General features: G+C 31.6%; 2 protein-coding genes across 2 annotated transcripts; one reads left to right on the top strand and one right to left on the bottom strand.

Annotated features, from left to right (window-relative positions):
• Positions 1-465: 465 nt before the first annotated feature.
• Positions 466-2,795, top strand: LOC118047206 (WRKY DNA-binding transcription factor 70). Its single transcript, XM_035056434.2, has 3 exons — positions 466-976; positions 1,757-1,861; positions 2,016-2,795. The coding sequence occupies exons 1-3, from the start codon at positions 633-635 to the stop codon at positions 2,524-2,526; spliced, it is 960 nt and encodes a 319-aa protein (XP_034912325.1). The 5' UTR covers positions 466-632; the 3' UTR covers positions 2,527-2,795.
• Positions 2,796-14,299: 11,504 nt separating this feature from the next.
• LOC118047209 (uncharacterized) lies at positions 14,300-15,765 on the bottom strand. The gene is made up of 2 exons (XM_035056436.2): positions 15,563-15,765; positions 14,300-15,479 (listed from the first exon to the last, which is right to left on the bottom strand). Exons 1-2 carry the CDS (start codon positions 15,725-15,727, stop codon positions 14,958-14,960), a joined length of 687 nt encoding a protein of 228 aa, XP_034912327.1. The 5' UTR covers positions 15,728-15,765; the 3' UTR covers positions 14,300-14,957.
• Between the last annotated feature and the right edge of the window lie 4,966 nt (positions 15,766-20,731).

Genomic DNA, 20,731 nt, shown 5'->3' with positions numbered 1-20,731 from the left:
TATTAGACAGCGACAGGTTATAAATATTACAAAAGAAGACTTTTATAAGTTGTACTATTTTGTGTGCTATTCAGACAATAATTTTAATTTACTCTGATATTTTTTGTAGAAATCATTTATTTGAGGATGGCGTTTTTAAGCGAGCACCGTAACGTGAGGGGTATTATAGGTATTTCGTTACATTAAAACAAGGAAACTAGTCCGCATGACGCTGACGCGGTCCTTAGTGACATCGAAAATTGACATCACGTACCAATCGTAAGCGTCTAAATGTCATAGCCCACGCGCTCCTTGGTGACGTGATGAAAGACAAGTAAACAATCCATCAAAATTCAAATAGATTCCGCGTGGTTTTACTCCATCGAAGCGCGTGATTTACAGACAGCGCCTGGGATTGTAAATCAAAATTTTGTGGAATTTTCTTGCAAGGTTCCTTTAGCCTTCTTCCTTGCATATGCTGCGAAAAACGCAATGCAATCCCTCCATGTTAAAAGGATCCCTTCGACTCCACTTCTGGTCACTACTGAGCCCTACGAGACACTGAAGAGAGCTCTCGAGCGTCTTCATGCTCCAACCTTGGCCTCTTCTTGACCCTAGCTGAGAGACCACAGAGAGCACCCAAACACCAGAAAATGGATTCTTCTTGGCATGGGAATTTACCAGCAAACAGAAAGAAGGCGATAGATGAGCTAGTTAGAGGTCAAGAAATTGCAGCACAGCTTAAACTTGTAGTGAACAGGTCTATAGGGGTTGATGAGTCTGTGTTTGCTGAGGATCTTGTCGAGAAAATCATGAATTCTTTCAATAGTTCTCTTTATATGTTAAATGGGGGCGAGTTTGATGAGGTTGCCTCTCAAATTCCACAAGTGGGCTCACCTTGTTGGGGTGGCCGGAAGTCGTCGAAGGATTCCGGGGAGAGTGGCAAGGGTACTGCCGAGTTGAAGTTGAAGGACAGGAGAGGATGTTACAAGAGAAGGTAATTAATATGCTGCTGATTACTGATAAACACCGCATTAATAATATTATTTTTCATTTACAATTCCATTAGCCAAGTAGAGCTTGTTGAAATACCGTTAGGGAGTAGGGATCCATAGTTAAACGATAATCTAGCCCCCTCATCTGAGTCTAGAGAGTCTCCGATTTGGATTTTTCTTTTCCGACTCTATATTTTTTTAAAAAAAAAACATTTTTGGAATCAAACCAAGGATGATCTTTGTTATTCTTTTTGTTAAAAAGAATTTAGATGCCTATATATTATTTTTCATTAATCTCCTTTCCTAAAGGTCATGATGGATGGAGATGGGATAAATCTACCCCATATGATTACTTGTAATTATATTTTCTTTTAGGCTCAGGCCCCATTCCTCATGCTTGAAAAAAAAAAGAAAAAAGGAAAAAGAAAAAAGAAACCACCAAAGAACTTGCAAGTTGCTAGTTAGGACAACAAGAAACAAGAAGGTATCTTTGCTTTGAGTGGACAATGTTTTTGGTCCCCTACTTGGCAAGCTCGAAAATTAATTTACTATATATCATGATTGCATATTGCCGATTTTTCTATGTTTATTCTTAATATAATTAAAGGTACTTGTAATATTATTTTTACTTGATGATGTTATAACTTGATTATAAGAATAAATAATATCAAAACTAAAATTAATATCTAAATTATAATTAATGCATTTTTCTAGCAATTAGTTTTTTGTTTTTTTTTCATACGCTAATTACACTAGTTAAAATTGAATTTTATTACCTGCAGAAAAAGTTCCCATTCAAGAACAGATGACTCCACTACTCTAACCGATGATGGCCATGCATGGAGAAAATATGGACAGAAAGTGATCCTCAATGCTAAATATCCAAGGTATATATATATAAAATTAATTTCAATACTGAATTTCAAAAATAATTAACCAATCCATATTTTAATTCTTATCTCTTAATCATCAAATTTCTAGGAAAACCTAGTTAATAATCGAACAATTAATGAAACGCAACATTGCTGCTGTTCCCTACAGGAACTACTTCAGGTGCACTCACAAGTATGATCAACAATGTCAAGCAATCAAGCAAGTGCAAAGAATTCAAGACGAACCTCCTCTATACCGTACAACATATTACGGGCACCACACGTGCAAGAACTCGCTAAAAGCTTCTCAATTTGTCTTGGATCCAAGAGATCATCGCGACGATATAGACTCCTCCATACTGATAAGCTTTAACAGCAATGGTGACCACGCTTCAAACAAGCCAAGCGACTCCCTCCTCGCATCCTTCCAAACAGTAAAACAAGAATGTTGCCACAAGGAGGATAACATGAACATGCCAAGTTATGATCCAACCACCCAGTATAATAATCAAGCATCATCCTCTGATTACCTCTTGTCACCTGATGATTATATGTCTGCATTTGATCAAGGCGATGTGATTTCTGGGGTCAACTCATCTTGCACGACGAGCTCACACAGTTTGGACATGGATGGTATCATGATGGAATCTGCTGATTTCGATGATGATTTCGGATTTTAACCTCGATAGATAATTATAGATAATTATTTTCACGACATTAATTAGATATTGCAGCTTCTTTGTAATTTCCGCCTAGTAATCAAGAATGTCCTGGGTATTTTCTTTGAAAAGTGTTAGAAGCTGCCTGGCCAGGTAACTAGGTAGCTAGGTTAGCACAATGTAGAAACTAGAAAGATCGATGTTTTCTCCTTCTTTTTTTGCTTTTGGACTGTGTACTTAATTTGCTTATAAATTAAGTAAATAATCGAGGTGCAGTACTTTCCAGTCTCTATCAGTTGCATTTCCAAGTAGAGAGAAGATCCAATGCTCTTGATCTTGCGTGGAAATTCAATGTATGACAAGATACAGCACTAGTTGGTACTTTTGCACATTATTAGCCAGCAAGTATGCATGCATAGACATATAAGGCGAATGTGTTTTAAAAGAAGCAAGATGAACTTGATATTTGAGTTAACATGAATATATCCAATAAATAAAATCAATTAATTTAATAATCTAATTTAAATTGAAAACAACAATATAAAACAAATGGTAAAAAACCACATGCATGCAAGTAATAAATAAAAAATGAGCTATCAATATTTTACCTTTAAGGAAAAGAAATAAAAGATTCTTAGAGACTCGCCGCCACTCGATTATAGATATCGACCACAACAAAAAAGAGCTTGTTAAGTTGGTTTAAACCAACTGCAAAAAATACAAGACAATATCAAAAGAAGTTGCATGGTTTGCTAAAGTAATGTTCTGTAAAAGAAAACTGAACATAGCACAATAAAATGAGTATTCGTTTATATTTAATCAATCAACTCTATTTAATTAGAGAAAAAAATATTTTGAGAAAATATATTTAAAAAAACAAAACATAAAAAGACCCATGATAACCCAACCAAATAAAAAAAAAAACAAACGATGTAAAAAGCATATAAAAAAAACAATGAGCTTAATCTCCAATAAAATAAAAATAAAATGATAAATCTAAAAAAAATAACTTAAAAGAATGATAAAAAGAAAAAGCAACCCCTAGTGAATATTCTTAAGCTGAGTTAATTTTTTAAATTGAAATCTGTGAAATTTCAAAATGAAGTTAACCAAGAAGCTTAAATCCAAATCAATTTTATGTTAAAGGGTGAAATTAAATGTAAAAAAAAAAAAACCGAACTAAAAAAATTAGCAAAGCAAAAAAAAAATAAAAAAAATAAGAATAAAACTTGATAGGGAAAAAATCAAGGGTGAAATCACCAAAAACTTTATACTATAAAAATTATCTTAGATGACATAAATAGTAATTAAAAGAATGTAGACTAAATAAGACAAGTTTTAAAACTCAAATGAGGACAAAATTGAAACAAATTTCAATTTTCATAAGTTATTCCAAATAAAAGAAATATTAACCAAAAAATCAAGGACTAAATAAAAAACAAAGAGAAGTAAAAAAAATTCAAATGATGATAAAATTGAAGCAAATTTTGATTTTCATAAATTATTTAAAATAAAACAAATATCAAATAAAAGATTAAGGACAAAACAAAAAACAAAGAGAAGCTAAGGGGCTAATTTGAAAGATTGCAGGGTGCAAGAATCGAGGGAGAGAGAGAAAAAAAGAACAAAAAAAAAGATGACTTTCAAAGCCAAACCGGAGCTCTGTTTTCTACATGTGTTATCTCAACATAGAAAAGACATCGAGATGAATTTGATTAATGACATCTCAAAATGATATTTTTAGTTGTCGAAATCAACCGCAAATGCCATCTAAAGACGACGTAGCGATTGACGTGCTGACACATGCCTGACATGCGCCAACATTTTTTTAATATATTTAATTAATTTATTAAAATACAAAACTAACCCTCACTTTATCCAATGACAAAAAAAAAAACCAATAGTATAATAACAAAATTACCCTTAAAGGCATAAAAAACTAAAACCCAAGGGCAAGGAAATGTTTTTATTGTACAAAAACAAAGGATAAGACACAAACACCCCTCCTAGCCTGCCAAAGTTTTTTTTGTTTATAAAGCTAGATTGGTAACTTTATTATGCACTTTATAAGTAAAAATACACCAAACAATGCATTAACCTTAAGGATATTTATGATAATTTGCAATGCAATTTGAAAAGGCAAATACTCGCCTTGCATTAGATTAATTTAAAAACATCAAAATGCCCCCACTGAAAAGACAATCATGCTCTCATCCTTTATGCAAATGGTTTTTTTTTTTTTTTCATTAGTAAAAAAGTGTATTGTGTCCTATGGAACAATAAATTCTCCCTTCTCCTTTAGTGTTTATATATGCAAACTAATAAGAATGAGCATATTTTATTAATAAGATGATGAAAATGATAAAATAAAGAAAAAAGCTAGCTAGAAGCCAAAAATAAAAACCATGTAAACATGAAACAGCTTACAAGCACTCATCATTAATGTATACTAAAAGTTTTCTTTTAAATTTTTTTTTTTAATTTTATCATTCAACATTAGGTTTAATAGGTATTGCATTTTATAATTTTTTTGATTTTTTTTTTCAATAGAGTTATTATGGTTTTATGACCCAGGTCACTAGTTTTACAAGTTAATCATGTTAACTCACGTTTTTTTATTCTAAATTTTATTTTTTTTACATTGGATTGATTAAGAATTCATTTTTATAATCATAATTATTTTATGATTTACTTTTTATGGGGTTATCACTCTCTCATAACTCGAGTCGTGAGTTTTACGGGTTAAACAAGTTGACTCGAGGTTTTTTTTTGTCATTTTATAATTAAATATGTTTTTTAAATTTCATCATTTAATACTGAGTTGATTGAAAATTAGATTTTATAAAATATTTTTATTTACTTTCTATAGAGTTATCCAGACTTTCACCCAGATTTGGCAGGTTAACTTGAGTTGATTTGAATAATTGTTTTTTTTTTTTTTCCTTTTTTGTTTGATTTTTTTCTTTATTTAATCCTTCAACATTAGGTTAATTGAGAATTGGGCCTCATAATTTTTTTATTGGTTTTCTATAAGATTATCACGATCTTATGACTTAGGTCACGGGTTAAACTGGTTGACTCAAGTGGTTTTTTGTGTTATACTTTTAATTGATTTTTTTAATCTCATTCTTCAACAATAGGTTGATTGTGAATTAAGTTTAATAACTTTTTTTAGGGTTATCTCAATATTATTCTCTGAGTTTGATAGATTAACCCGAGTTAACGCAACTTATTTTTCTAGACGAATTTTTTCTCTCAATTTCTTCCTTCAACATTTGGTTAATTGATAATTGAGTTTAATAATTGCTTTCTATAGAGTTATAAAGGTCACATGATCTAAGTAGAAAATTTGGCAGGTTAATCCAAATTGATCTTAGTCGATCTAATATGTTGTCATTTCATACTTAAAAAAAGATATCATCTTGATTTTTTTTTAAGTCAAATTATATTTTTATCGGTTGTCAGGGTTATCTTTGAACCGTTAAATCAACTAGGTCACATCAGATCAATCATCGTATAATTAAAAAACAATTATACTAAAAAATACATTAACAACACCTATATATATTTTTATTCCATAATAAATTTAATCTGACCTGCAGCATAGCGCGCACATGAGAAATAATCTAGTGTAAACACCAGACATGCATAAAACAAAGAGGATATGTCCATGAATAATATTAATACTATCATTGTTCTTGATTTGTTCATATTTTATCATGGTCAATTATTTAAAATCATTCATGTGGATTTTTCTTGTTTAAATATATAGATTAATTTAATAAATAAATCATAGAATACATTTGATATAAGACTTTCTGTTTTCTTTCAATAGTTGGGATCTTCACAAGCACAATGCTTTAATTCTTGAAAGTTAGGAAGTAAAAACAACAAGAATAAATTGAAAAAAATGGTGATTGAAAAGACAACAAAAACATAAGACATTGGATCATAATATGGATCTCATGCAATGTAATTATTCATATGCATCCTGAATTTTTTTTGTAAGAAATATTATTATTCTTTCCAAAATATTAAATGAGTTATAATCATTTAATGTATGTGACGTGTACCCATCAAGCTTCACACGGATGACTCCCTTTTTCTTTTTCAAAGGTGTAGCTTATCTTACTTTTCTTTAAAAAAAAAAAATGCGGATCTAGATCTCACCATTAAAGCCATATGGTTGTGTACTGTTTTTTATTTAAAAAAAAAATTTTTTTTATGAAATATAAATTATTTGTTTTCCTCGCTCATTATGGTTTTTCTCCTTTTGAATTAAGGCATGATGCGATGTCTTTGACTAGGGGGGAGGAGATTAACAATAATTGACAGTTTTTTTTTATCTTTCATTGATGAGGTTTGGTGGCCCCCTTTTGGCACTGTGTTATTTTTTGTTTTTTAAAATTATTCTTTAGCTAAAAAAATAATTAAATTAATAGATTTTTAGGTATATAATTATATATTGATGATTTTAATATGTTGTTGCTAAGAATAAAAAAATATATATATTATTTTAATATATTTTCAATTAAAAAAAATACCATAAGACATTATTAAACATGACTCATTTATTTATTAGTGTGTGTATAGTATGGGAATGATTACTTAATTGTAATTTATATAATATTAATAGAATTGCTATTTTAAAAAGAAAAAAAAATGTGCCCCGCGAATAAAATCTATCCGTGAAATTCTTGAAGACCAGTTTGGGAAAGCTTTCTCTATAAATTAGTATTTCTCTTCATAATTAAGGGTTAAATAGTCCTTTTCTTAAAAAGGAACTCAATTTAATCCTTGCAATTACAGCATTTTCTAATTTTTTCTTTTTACATATTTCGTTCTCTTGGACGGGAAATTTCCTTCATTTATTTTAAGAATGTGCTACATGTGGCTCCTTTTCTTAAAATACTTTTGATATAATCCCTAAAAAGAAAAAAAATTATTCATTTGCATCCTTGAAGAAAAAAAATTCATGTCACTGCAAAGAAAAAGATTCCTTGACCCTTCTAAGACCGCCAATCCTAGATCCTTCACTGAATTAGAAATATGTTACATGCAACCAATAGCATTCTAAATTTATGATAATGTAGATGTAGAACCACTTATAATTTTCCAGGCTATCCTCGTTGGTTCTAACATTTTAATTTTGATTTTACATTGTTAAAACCAAATAAATTTAATTTTAATTAATATATTTTTAGTTAGGCTATTTATAACAAGGCTTCGATTTAATATTCAAGGCAATCCAGTCTAACCTGCCAAACCCAGCTTGACTTGGGGTTAAAATTTGGTTAACTTTATATAAGGTAAATCTAAATAAATTATGAAACTTAATTCCCAATTAATTCAATGATGGAGGATGATATAAAAAAATTCAATTACAAAAAAAAATTCGAGTAAACTGGGTAAATTCGCAAAACTCGTGATTTGGGTTAAGAGACTAAAATAACATTATAGAAAACAAATCGAAATAAATTATGAAAACTTAATCCCATTAAATCTAATATTAAATGATAAAATTAAAAAAAATTAAATTAAAATTAAAAAACAAAACTGTTTTAAGTACGTGAAGAACAATGATACTGTATTCTTGTTGATAGCAAGTTGCAACAATAGTATTCAGATTGTCGGCAAAAAAAATTCTCTACTCGATAAATTTGATGTCCTTTATATAAAGTGTAAGTGAAGGAAACTCAACCTTAAATTGCCACCATAATGGTGTTTAGACAACATCGGAAAATAAGTGTGCAGTTTATTTTGATGTCTTGTAATGTAAGGTTTAATGACTCTTTTCTTCTTCTTACCTATTAAATGTTCTCTCATACACACCGGTTCATGCGTTGTGGAACTTGCATTTATTTATTGTTAGATCTAATTAATATAGTTTGTTGCCTAACCCATGCTTATATCTAACCCCTTTTAGAAATTAAATATGATCCATAAGTCGATTTGAAACAATATCATAGTTACCGGTCAAGTAGGTTAATTTATATTTTTTTATTTTTTTTTAAAAATCAAAATAACATCGTTTTGAAAAAAAAATGATCAACAATTTTTCATTATTAATTAATTAGATCATAAATTAATACAGATTTTTGATATGGTCAATTCAAGCTCTATTTATTAAGAAACTCACTCAACCGATATTAAATCAAAATCAACTCGCTTGCCGAACTTTAATAACCAAGAATACTACCACATTAAAGTAATGTAATTAAAATATATTAAGAAAAATCAAATTTTGACTTGAAATTAAGATATATATTGAAAACTTGCATAAGTAGACATTAATTCCCTCTTGGGTCCGTAATATTATTATCATTTGTCTTTTTGTTTTTTACAAGAGGTCTCAGTCAAAAGTTGAAACTACTCCTTTGGAAATTTAAAAGAGAGAGAGAGAGAGTAGATGTTATCTTCTGATAACTCAGACATGTCCATTAAGGAGTTAAAATAACACCAAAGTACCATTCAACTATTCTTTCTTATTCAAATCAAGAATCAAAGACCAACAGTAGTGGAAAAATTGGAAAATTTTGAATATATATATATAAAGATCATCATCACTACGTACTATACTCAACAGAATTCAAACACAATGACAGGTTGTTTTGATTTACGTTCACAAGATAATGAGAGACTGTCAAGAGAATTTTTAACAAAAGGACAAGTTGATGATAAAAATAGAATTAATTAAGGTAGTTGACATTAGTTAGTTAATTAGACTACGTGTATATATAAATCTAAGAAAAAAAGAGGTAAGTGACAATTATTAGAGAAAGTGACAATTATTATAGAAAGAATTATTGTGGCCAGTACTGACCTCTTTAATTTCTTGATGAAATCTACAAGTGGACATGACGTCTATGAACCCTAAACTGGGTTTAATTTTCTGGCAATGTGACCCTCTAGTCGGGGTGGTGGCGGTGGTTGGATTAAATTAATGTATCAGCCAGCTAACTCTTTTTTTTTTATTCATTTTTTTATGCCATCCTTCACACATGAATTAAAGCATTCGCGAAAGCTTGTTTTCCTTGAAGTTTATTCTCAAAATTAAAGTTAATTAAGATGATAACGTGTGAGAAAACCAAGGATCGTTGAATTGGATTCCCAATCTGATCCGTCTGAGTCAGGTCAGAAGATGTGTAGAGGGATAAGTTTTAAGAGTAATTTTATGTAAATGCATTTGAAGGGCATCATGATCTCAAGATTTTCAGTTTTCCCCCCCTTGAGATGACAAGATCTAGAAACACTTAACATATAGAAGAAATCTAGCAAAAATTAACCAATCATTTTTTCTGTTTAATTTATTTTCTATTCTTTAATATACTCATTAATTTACCAATGATTTTCATCAATTAATAGCTATTTGTATTGCAGTACTTGAAATTGATAAAAACATTTCTTTAAATCAATAGAAAAGGAAGAAAGTATACATTGATATTGGGTTCAAAGTTGAGGAAGTTTGGACGTTTGGTTATATATATATATATATATATTATTTATTTTTCTTACTTGAAGGGACATTTTGTATCGAGTTAAAATGAATATCTTTGTCCATTTATATTGAAATCTACAGCACATAATTTTAATAGAAATAATTGATAAATTGATATATATATCATAAATGAACACCACATGAAGAAAGGAGAAAAGTGCAGTACCAAGAAACACAGGAAGAAATTGACGTGTGTTACAGGAAACACCACATGGAAGCAATAAAGTAGTTTATGTGCTGTAGATTTCAATATAAATGGACAAAGATATTCATTTTAACTCTATACAAAATGTCCCTTTAAGTAAGAAAAATAAATAATTGATATATATATATATATATATATATATATATCATAAATGAACACCACATGAAGAAAGGAGAAAAGTGCAGTACCAAGACACACAGGAAGAAATTGACGTGTGTTACAGTAAACACCACATGGAAGCAATAAAGTCATGGATAGTGCCTCAACAGAGGAAGAAACGACAACAAAGAAATGTAAAAGCTTCTCCCATCGCCATCACCTTAATTTCCCGTTACCTTCAATGACTGCTTGGGATTTTTTTCCAGCAGGTGAGTGTGAACGCACATAAGGATTCACATTTTCCAAATAGAATCGTCCAATCTTTCTTCTTCCAGCTGCGTTCACCCCTCGTGGAAATGAGACCAACTGGGTCTCACTTCTCATGTCCACACATGCATCTCTTGTCTCATCAAAGACAGAACTGAAAGAGAGGTAATTAACCTAGCCACTGCAAGTTGGGCCTGCCTAGCTAGCTGCTCAGCCATCAAATTTGTATGCTTTACAGATCAGAGCTTTCTTGAAAAGGTAGCAAGACAAGCGTAATCAAGGATACGTTAACCTGTCCCTTTTATGGCTTTTCAATATTCCTGCGTGCTCTCACGTATTTATAGAGAAAATTGGTTAATGAACGAGGGGAGAATATTCTTATAAGATGAAAAAACGTTTGTGTTCTTTTTTCTTTTTTATGGTAAATTGAGCTATTAGCACATAAAATACAAATAGATTGTGAAATAGCATAATATGAAAAAAGTTTTTGTGAAATAACACAATTTAAAGATATCATGGTTTAGAAACATAACATTTTAATAATGTTGTAGTTTAGGACGGCGACATTTGACTAAACGTCATGGTTGTGAACCATGATATTTAATATCTTATTGCGCTTGTGAAGAGCAACATTTATAAATACTTTGATGGCACTTATTCCTACTCCCGACATGGAAAACTCTCATCAAAGCAATTTTTCTTCAATTACCCTACCCAAAAAAGGCAAATAGCATATATAGCAAAAACAATAAATTCAAATGGATTAACCTTATCTGAGGGGTCTCCTAAGCTATTTCAACTATAGACTGATGGGAAATACCAGACAAGAGATAGAGTACAGGGATGCACATAAACATGCAACACCCGGCAAACTTTATGTTGTAGCTCTTGATGACTTTTTATTTCCTAAACAAGTAGGTTTCTAGATAATGAAATATAAAGTCATTTTAAAATCTCATTGATGTTGTGGTTGTGAACCGCGAGATGAATTAAAATTTTACATGTCATGTTTTGAAACTACGACATCAACTAAATGTTGTGGTTTAGTACACTCGACATCTAAATGTTGCGCTTTAGAAGCGCGACAAGTAGTTGTCGCGTTTTAGAAGCCCTTTAATATTTGGTTGATTGGTAGATGAGGGTTTTTCTTAAGAAAAGATTATTAGATAGAAAGATGGATATGTGATTCAACATTAAAGAGCTAAAATGAAGATTATATATATATTTTAGGGGGGGTTATTATGTACAAATATACTTGGATATTTTAGAAATAATTTTGTAGTTAAGGGACTTTTCCGAACATTTGGGGGGACCGCAACCTCCTAGATCCACCCTCGTCATGCTATAATCTAGATAACATATACAAGTCCTTTAATTATCATGGTGAACAAAAGTTATTATTATTATTATTATTATTATACACACACGCATGAATGAATGTCTAAATTATTTTTGTTAATTTATTGTGTTTCTTGGCATAAAAGATTTAGATCAATTATTCATAAAAAAAAATGTATTTATTTGGATAGTTATGTACCTTGTCAAATTAGGGGTTATTTTCACCGTCCTACTTGATAGGGTTTGAATTCTGTGTCATTTTGTATGCCTAGCTAGCTTGATTAAATTTGGATTTAAGAAGATAAACACCATACATAAATGTCTCTAGATCAGGCTGTTCTTGATATAGAATCTTGAATTTCAATGATTAGATGAGAAAGAAAAACATAATATTAATATTAATCGAGTTATTATTTTTTTCATTTATATTTATTTTGAATTTAACACTTTAGTTCCAACAATAGAACACAGCACAAATAAAAAAAAAACATAAAAATCTAAGTTCTTTGTTTATTAGTGTGACGAATCGTAATACCAAACAGATACTAATATTGTTAACAAATTAAAATTGAGACTTTAGGGCATCTTCTTTTTACAAGAAAGCTAAGAAAACATTATGAAAGCAAAATCATAATAGGAATATTTCTGTGTCTCAATCAAAAGATGGTGATATATTCCTGGGAGCCATGTCTATGATAAAAGGATAAAAGGGGTTCTTCAACTGCCTTTTCTTTTGGGTATTGCTCTCCCTCTTTTTTATCTTTATCTCTTTTGATATTTGAATGATTACCCTGTCCTTGAGGTTCTTTCACATCATCATCACCTAATTGCAAACAAGCAACCGAAAAAGTAAAAAAACAGGTATATTATAAATATAAAAAACAAAACAATTATATAAGTTTTTAAAAAATAATATAAATTATATCTAGAAAGTTTTACTTAATAAATTAAATTATTGGATTGAGATGATTATTTAACATAGTATCAGAGCCTTAATAACCAAGTAGTCACGAATTCAAATCTCATTGCTCATATTATATTTTATAAAAAATTAAACATAAAGTAGTGTGAATCCGTATAAATTTTAACCTTAAAGAACTTTTAATTTTTATTTGAGGTGGTGTGTTATAGGATAATATAAATTATATCTCAAGATTTTATCTAATAATTTAATTTTTTAAATTAAATTGATTTTTTTTTTTTTGACACAAGCAAGCATCCATTGACCATGGAGAGAAATTTGGAAGCAGACAAGGGACCGAATTGTGCTTAAGACTAACCCCCAAGTACTGTTAGTCTTCGTTAGTGGATCCATTGTTTGTCCTTCTTTGGGTTCTCTTTTGGGCTTGGCTCATTTCTAGAGAAAACCCTAGTTTGTTCAAAAGAAGAAGAAGAAGAAAAAAAGATAAGAGCTACCTTTGACACCCCCGTTTAATTAAATTTATTTTAAAAAGGAAAACATATTTTTTCAAATATTCAAATTCCATACAAGGCTGCAAATCAATTGAGCCTGATTGAATTAGTTTTGATTTGTTGAAACCAAGATTTCTTTAATTTGATCCATTCTCAAGCTAGATTCGTATCTCTAATGACCATATCTATAATTAACGAGCCTATACAACAACTTGGCTTAAGTTTTTTTTATTAATTTATCATAGTTATAAACCAGTCATGATGAAGATAATTGGGTATAATAATAAAAAGATTAAAATAAAATAAAGAAATATCAATAGCATGTAAAAGGAGCTCCTTTTACGAGTTTGTTTACCAAATTAGATATGAGAATATTATTTACAATTTTTAAGGTAGTTTTTGGTTACTAAAATTAAGATAGAAGAGAAAGAAATAATAAAAATATATTAAATAATTTTATTTTGAAAATATATAAATTAATTTTAAAACTATTTCGAAGATATATTTATATTTATATTTCTATCTTTTCAACAAAATATGTTTTTATCCCTTTTATCTTCGTTTTAGAATAACAAAACAAAATCTAAAATTATAAATTTAACAAATTTAGATAATATACATGAAGTTAAAGTCATTCATAGAATGAGTATTAAAAAAGTCCTTGAATTGATTGGTTAATCATAACAAATACTAATAGAGTTGAATTTCATATTACTTGAATTTCAAATTACTTTAGACCCTTCTAATTAATGAAAAAAACAATAGTAAAACCAATTACTTTTCATTTCGGCCAAAATTAAATATAATTTTTAAAAATTAAAAAATTATCTCATCCAATCGAATAATCCTCTTCACTACATGACTCATCATCATCGATTTTAGTTTCAGCCCTATTAATTAATATCATCGTTCACGTCATCCTTTTTATTGGAGCTACACAGGAAAGTTGAATCTTTTAGCTTAATGAGGGGATCACCACCAAGAGAAAGATTGTGGATGCAGCAATTATAAGGTGTCGTATCTTCATCAATAACGAGTTAGCCATGCATACATATTGGTTTATGCTGTGTGAAAATCATGCTCCCAGCATCTGTAGCTGATGATATTTGTTATTGTTGGATCGTTGAATGTTCATTAATTGCCTACTCATGTGATATTCTGCTCCTTTTGATACTTTGTATCGTCAATCTTGTGGCGAAAGATGGAGATTGGAGTCTCTTTTATGCTTAAGTTAATGTGATTGTTGCTTAACAGGTCATGTGGTTTCTGCACTGTTGATGGTAAGCTAAATTGCCATATGATTCCGTGGATACCTTTCTGGCAAAAATATGTGATTTCTAGCAGATGAGTTAGTGTTGCAGAAATGGGTGTTTTGCCTGCAAAATTAGCCTCAGTACAAAATTTATCACTACTCTAGCTAGTTATGGCCATCGAAAGGAAGCCCTTGCACATTTCAATAATCATCAGGCTTTTGATTTGTGCTCTCGTATTCGTATTATTTCACGTTTTCTCTGAAGTTTTGGTTCGTGTCAAGTTCTAAGAACATTTTGTTTCTTGAGATTGATGCTGTACTATTCCAAAGAATTTCAAAAGATGCCCACTTCAAGGCAGTTCGACTTGAAGCATGACAAGTTATATGTTCAAGGCAGGAGGCATTTCTCTACAGATACTCCTGCCAGGAAAATCAAGCCCGTGGAGGACCCAAACAAGTGCCACAGAGGACAAAGCGACTAGCACCGGGCCAAACATCCACACCAATAAAGGAAAGGTGATGCATAGGATCCGATTGCCCATAAGAGCCAACATGAAACCTCGTTCAAATACTGTTTGTGTATATGTAGGTGACGGTGAGAACTCAGGAGAGGCAGCATTAATCAAGAAATTAGCATCAATCAAGAATGCAAGTCCCATTGAGCTGCACAAGAAGCTTACCAGGAGAGATAGCGAGGCTGACCCAAATTTAAGAACATAGAGTTTCCCAGATTGTGAGCCAAAAAAGGCACTGCCACTGAGGAGATGACTTGCTTTATAGTTGTTGTTGGTCAAAGCAGCCAATGCCAGGTTTATGATAATGGCTATTGCAGCAGTTAATATAGTTGTCATCTGAGCATTTCTCAGGCTTTGCACTGCTAGCATACCGGTCTTGTTATCACCCTGTTTTTCAACAAAATACAAACAACATCTCAGCAAATATTATGAAAGTGTGTTGGAATTTGGTAATTTGGATCCGTAATTACCTCTTTCAATTGTGCAAACCATGTTTTTCTCTTCAATGCTTCAATTCCTTCACTAATTTGAGATGGTTTGTTCTTGAAGCAATGCCATAGATAGGCATGGTAACCAACCATGAGGAAGAGACTCAGAGGGGCTAATATCGTGTCTAGATAATCAATGACACCCATCTTTCTGCCAAGGCATTCAGAAGGCCTGGTTTTAAAGCCAAAACTAGATGCCTGCATATCTGTGTTATGGCTAACATGGTAGTGGAATTTAGGTCATGATGTGTAATGCATGGTATACTTTTTATTCTTATGTTACTACGGTGTCTATTGTGGAATAGTGGGCACATTCCATTAGTCTATTAGTGAGGAGGAGACATGTTCTAACTTCTAAGTGGCCCGTGTATTAATCCATTATAAATCATAAGCGATATGTTTGTTTTTACAATAGAGTAGAGTGACGTGTTTTGCATTTCATTTTAACCATATATTTAAAAATATTTGACTAATCAACACATATCATGATTTTGCATGAGTTTCAACGAAAAATTACAAAATATAGCTTTTTTAAAACTTATTTTTTCAAACCATAACCAGAAACTTTCATAACTTCAAACACAATACCCTGAAACTTTAGAAAAATACACATATCCTTTGCTGTCAGAAGGTAGTGGAAGAGTTTGGTGGGTTTTAAAGTTTAGAATATGATGCTTATGTAGCTGCTACACTGAAAAAGCAGGATATATGGTTGGGCTGACCAGAAAGTTTATCGACAATTACATCCCTATTATGGTAGGTGTTGAGGCAGGATAGTGCTTGATGACAATATGTAACTTTATATTAGCAACAAGGTGGTAGACAAGCATGATAGGGCTAGATAGATGCATAGGGTGATTAAGTAGTGGAATTAGGTAGAAATTTCCTTTCAGCAGTCTCCATGAACATGAAGAAGAAGAAGAAGAAGAAGGCGAAGAAGAGCATGGCGTAGAATATTATATTAGCAACATGAAACTTTCAAAGAACAAGCAAAATTCAAAGACACAAACCGGTGTTAGGCAGGCTGACAGCAACAAAAGAGAGTCACTGCTGCTATTGTTGGTGTACTTCAGCTGTGCAAAGCATGCGTTGATTAAATTATGAGATGTTTATAGATATAAGACGTTAGGTTATCATGATAAAATACTACCTTAACTTTACAAATTTTGGCAATGTTAGGCTGAAGTGAGGAATTCGTCCGGGAGTGACGAAGTGGTGTTCGGAAACACGGTTCAAACATTGTTCGGTAAGTGTTTGTTTAAATTTATTTTTTATATATATTTTTAAATTATTTTAATATATTAATATTAAAAATAAAATTTAAAACATATTATTTTAATATATCTTTATATAAAATATATTTTAAAATACAACAGCTACATCAAAACTAAATCCAAACGCAATCAAAATATTTTATAAAAACAGGTGAATTTTTGTTGTACTGTCATTATCTTTTTTAATCAAAATACTTGGATCAATTTTAAAAAATATCACGATGTAGAATAAATTATTTTTCATTAATGATACTGGTATGAGAAAAGTGATGATGTTTGTATATGATAAATTCAGTATTCTGTATTGATCTTTTATTCACTATATTCAATTTCATTGCTTTATTGTTACAAGGCTATCCTTTTTATATAGCAGCAGAGGTAGTTTATGTACAGAATATTATTAACTAATCTATCCCTTACCTTTACGGAAACAATTCCTACTATTACGTTAGTATTCTAACAGACTTTAATATATATATAACAGTTAGTGAGGATAGACACACACACACACACACACACACACACACACACACACACACACACACACACACACACACAGGACTTTACTAATGCTTTGAATATCTTAAATCTTCAACACTCCTCCTCAAGTTGGTGCATAGATATCACATATGCCCAACTTGTTGAGACAATGATTAAAACTTTGGCTAGACACTGCCTTGGTTAACACATCGGCAAGTTGTTATTGAGATCGAACATGAAGTACTTCGATAATTTTTCCTTCTAATTTTTCTTTGATAAAATGTCTATTCACCTCAACGTGTTTAGTTCTATCATGTTGGACGGGGTTACGGGCGATATCGCATGCTGCCTTACTATCACAATATAATTTCATTGCATTTGTCTATTCAACAAGTAATTCTTGCATCAGATTCTTGATCCATAATAACTTGCAAATTACTTTGGCCATCTCCCTACATTTGGCTTCGGCCGATGATCTAGCCACTACGTCTTGTTTTTTACTTCGCCAAGTGACTAGATTCCCCCCCATGAATGTAAAATATCCGGATGTAGATCGTCGATCCTCTATTGACCCAAGCCAATCAGCGTCGGTGTACCCTTCAATATTTAAGTTTTCTCCCTTCTTAAACAAAATTCCTTTACCTGGAGATGATTTCAGGTACCTTAAGACATGAGTGACAACCTTCATGTGTTCTTCGCTTAGAGAGTGCATGAATTGACTGATCACACTTAAAACATACGCTAAGTCTGGTCTGGTATGTGCAAGATACATTAATCTTCCCACCAATCTCTGATATCTCTCTTTATTAGTAGGGATTTGTTGTGGATGTATACTGAGTTTCAGATTTTCTTCTATCGGAGTATTGATTGGGCTACATGTTGTCATGCCTGTTTCTTTTAGTAAATCCAAGGCATATTTTCGTTGAGACAGAAATATTCCTTCTTTCGATCTTGATACTTTGATGCCAAGGAAGTATTTTAAATTGCCAAGAGACTTCATTTTGAATTCCTGAGCAAGATGGATTTGTAATGCCTCTTTTTCCTTAGGATCATTACCAGTAACTATCATATCATTAACGTATACAATGAGAGCTGTGATTGCCTTTTTATTTCATTTTAAGAAAAATATATGATCTGAGTTGCTTTGTTTGTATCCAATAGACTTCATAAATTTGGTGAATCTTTCAAACCATGCTCTAGGAGATTGCTTCAACCCATATAGGGATTTCCTTAATTAGTTTGCATACCTGTGTGCTCCCTTGGGTGTGCAACATACATCCAAGAGGTAATTCCATATATACTTCTTCTTGAAGATCTTCATACAAGAACACATTTTTTACATCAAATTGGTATAGGGGCCAGTCAAGGTTCACAGCTAGGGATATTAGGATCCATACAGTATTGATTTTAGCCACTGGTGCAAAAGTTTTTGTATAATCAATCCCGTAAGTTTGAGTGTATCCTTTAACAACCAGCCTTGCTTTAAATCTTTCAATGGTACCATCCATTTTATGTTTAATGGTAAACACCCACTTGCATCCAACCGGTATTTTCCCTATAGGTAAGTCAACCACTTCCCATGTTGAATTTTTCTGAAGAGACCTCATTTCTTCATTCATAGCTTCTTTCCATTTAGGATTTTTTAGAGCTTCCTGCACACTATTAGGAATAGATATAGCAGATAATTGTTGCACGAAATTTTTATTTTCCTTTGACAGTTTATGATAGGATACAAAATTATTCATAGGATAATGTGGTTTAGAAGTGAAGAGTGGTTCATAGTCATTTCTGGGTTTTCCTCGTGTAGTTCTATGGGGTAAAATTTTAAATTGAGTTTCAGAACTTACCTGAGGTTCGGGCATAGATTCATACTTAGAGGTCTCTCGATTTGTTGGCACATTATGCATGGGGAAAGCTGATGGCTGAGGTTCTGATTGCCTTATTTCTGTTTGGTCTTCAGTATATGGTTACAACTCTAGTTGTATCATTTCGTTTGAAGCTAGTGGCTGAGGTTCGGTGTAATATTTTCCACTTATAACATCCAAGTGATACAAGCTGTCTTTGGGAGCCTGCAAGTTACCTTGGTTGTCCTTGTCACTGATCATTTCAGGAGTGGAGTAATACATTTTATCTTCATGAAATACAACATCAAGAGTAACATATAGTTTATGAGTTGGAGGATGGTAACAACGGTAATCTTTTTGATATTGAGCATAACCAACAAAGACACATTTGAGTGCCCGAAGTTTCAACTTGTTTCTTAATGGCTTATGGAGATTGTCGCACCTGACATCGCGGCGGCCCTAAAAATAATTCTTTTGAATTATGGAAAAAGATTAGAATTCTGGCATCCGGTTCTTTTAGGAAAAAATGTCTTGTTTAAGGAGTCGCAACCTAGTATTATGGTCACTAGGAACCCTAACTGGTCAACAGAGATTCTATGACTCGGGATTGGTTACGTAAAAGGGAAGATATTATCACCCCTTAAACGTTTTACCTAAGGCAGACTGCATTGCGGGTTTTGTCTTAAATTGCTAAATGTTTATTAGTTTATGCTATGATGATTGGTTTATAATATTTTTGACTCTGGCGCTAGTGAATATTCAAGCTCGAATAATTCCAACTCTGGCGCTAGTAAAAATTCATAGCTGGAAAAAATTAGATCAATATTTTTTTATTTCCTACTCTAGCACTAGTGAATAAATAAATAAAAATAAATTTATTATCATGCACATATTTTTTATTTTTTTAGCTAAATAAAATAAAATACAACGAATAAAAATAATATAAATTTAAACCGGTATTTTTATTCCTGACTCTGGCGTCAGTGAATAAACCAATAAATTTACATTATTTTTATTCATGCACACACATCTTTTTATTTTTTCTATTTTTTTTGGGCCCGGCCCGGCCCTGCATAAATTTTTTACGTTCAACTACAAAAATAAGAAAGAATTGAATTATAATTCACTGTAGCAAGTGAATTATAATTCACAGCTACTGTAGCTGTGAATTATAATGCAAAGGAGAGAAGAAAATACTTACATGGTTCAGGTGCTGTCTTCTCCCTTATTCTCTTCTGTTTTGGTTTTCCCTGCTCGTTGTTTTGTCTTCTGTTCTTCACGTTCATCGTTGTTCTTTTTTTTCTCTCAGTTCATCATCCAGTTTCCCTTCCTTGGTCTTCCCCTCGGTTCCTTCTCTCTCCCCTATTTGCGTTCTCCTCGTGACCTTCTTTCCCAGTTCCAACTCTGCGTTTTATTCCTTCTCTCTTTTTCCTGTTCTTTTTCGTTCCTCTATCCTCTCTGTTTAGCCCCTGGTTTTTTTCGTGTTTCCCCTGGTTCACCTTTTCCCCCTCAGTTCTGTCTCCTTCCCCTGTCGTGCATGGCCTCCTTTTCTC

This window comes from Populus alba, chromosome 16, assembly GCF_005239225.2.
Source record: "Populus alba chromosome 16, ASM523922v2, whole genome shotgun sequence".
Taxonomy (NCBI): domain Eukaryota; kingdom Viridiplantae; phylum Streptophyta; class Magnoliopsida; order Malpighiales; family Salicaceae; genus Populus; species Populus alba.
Note: the sequence above shows the minus strand (reverse complement) of the source record. Positions and strands in the feature narration are given on the sequence as shown.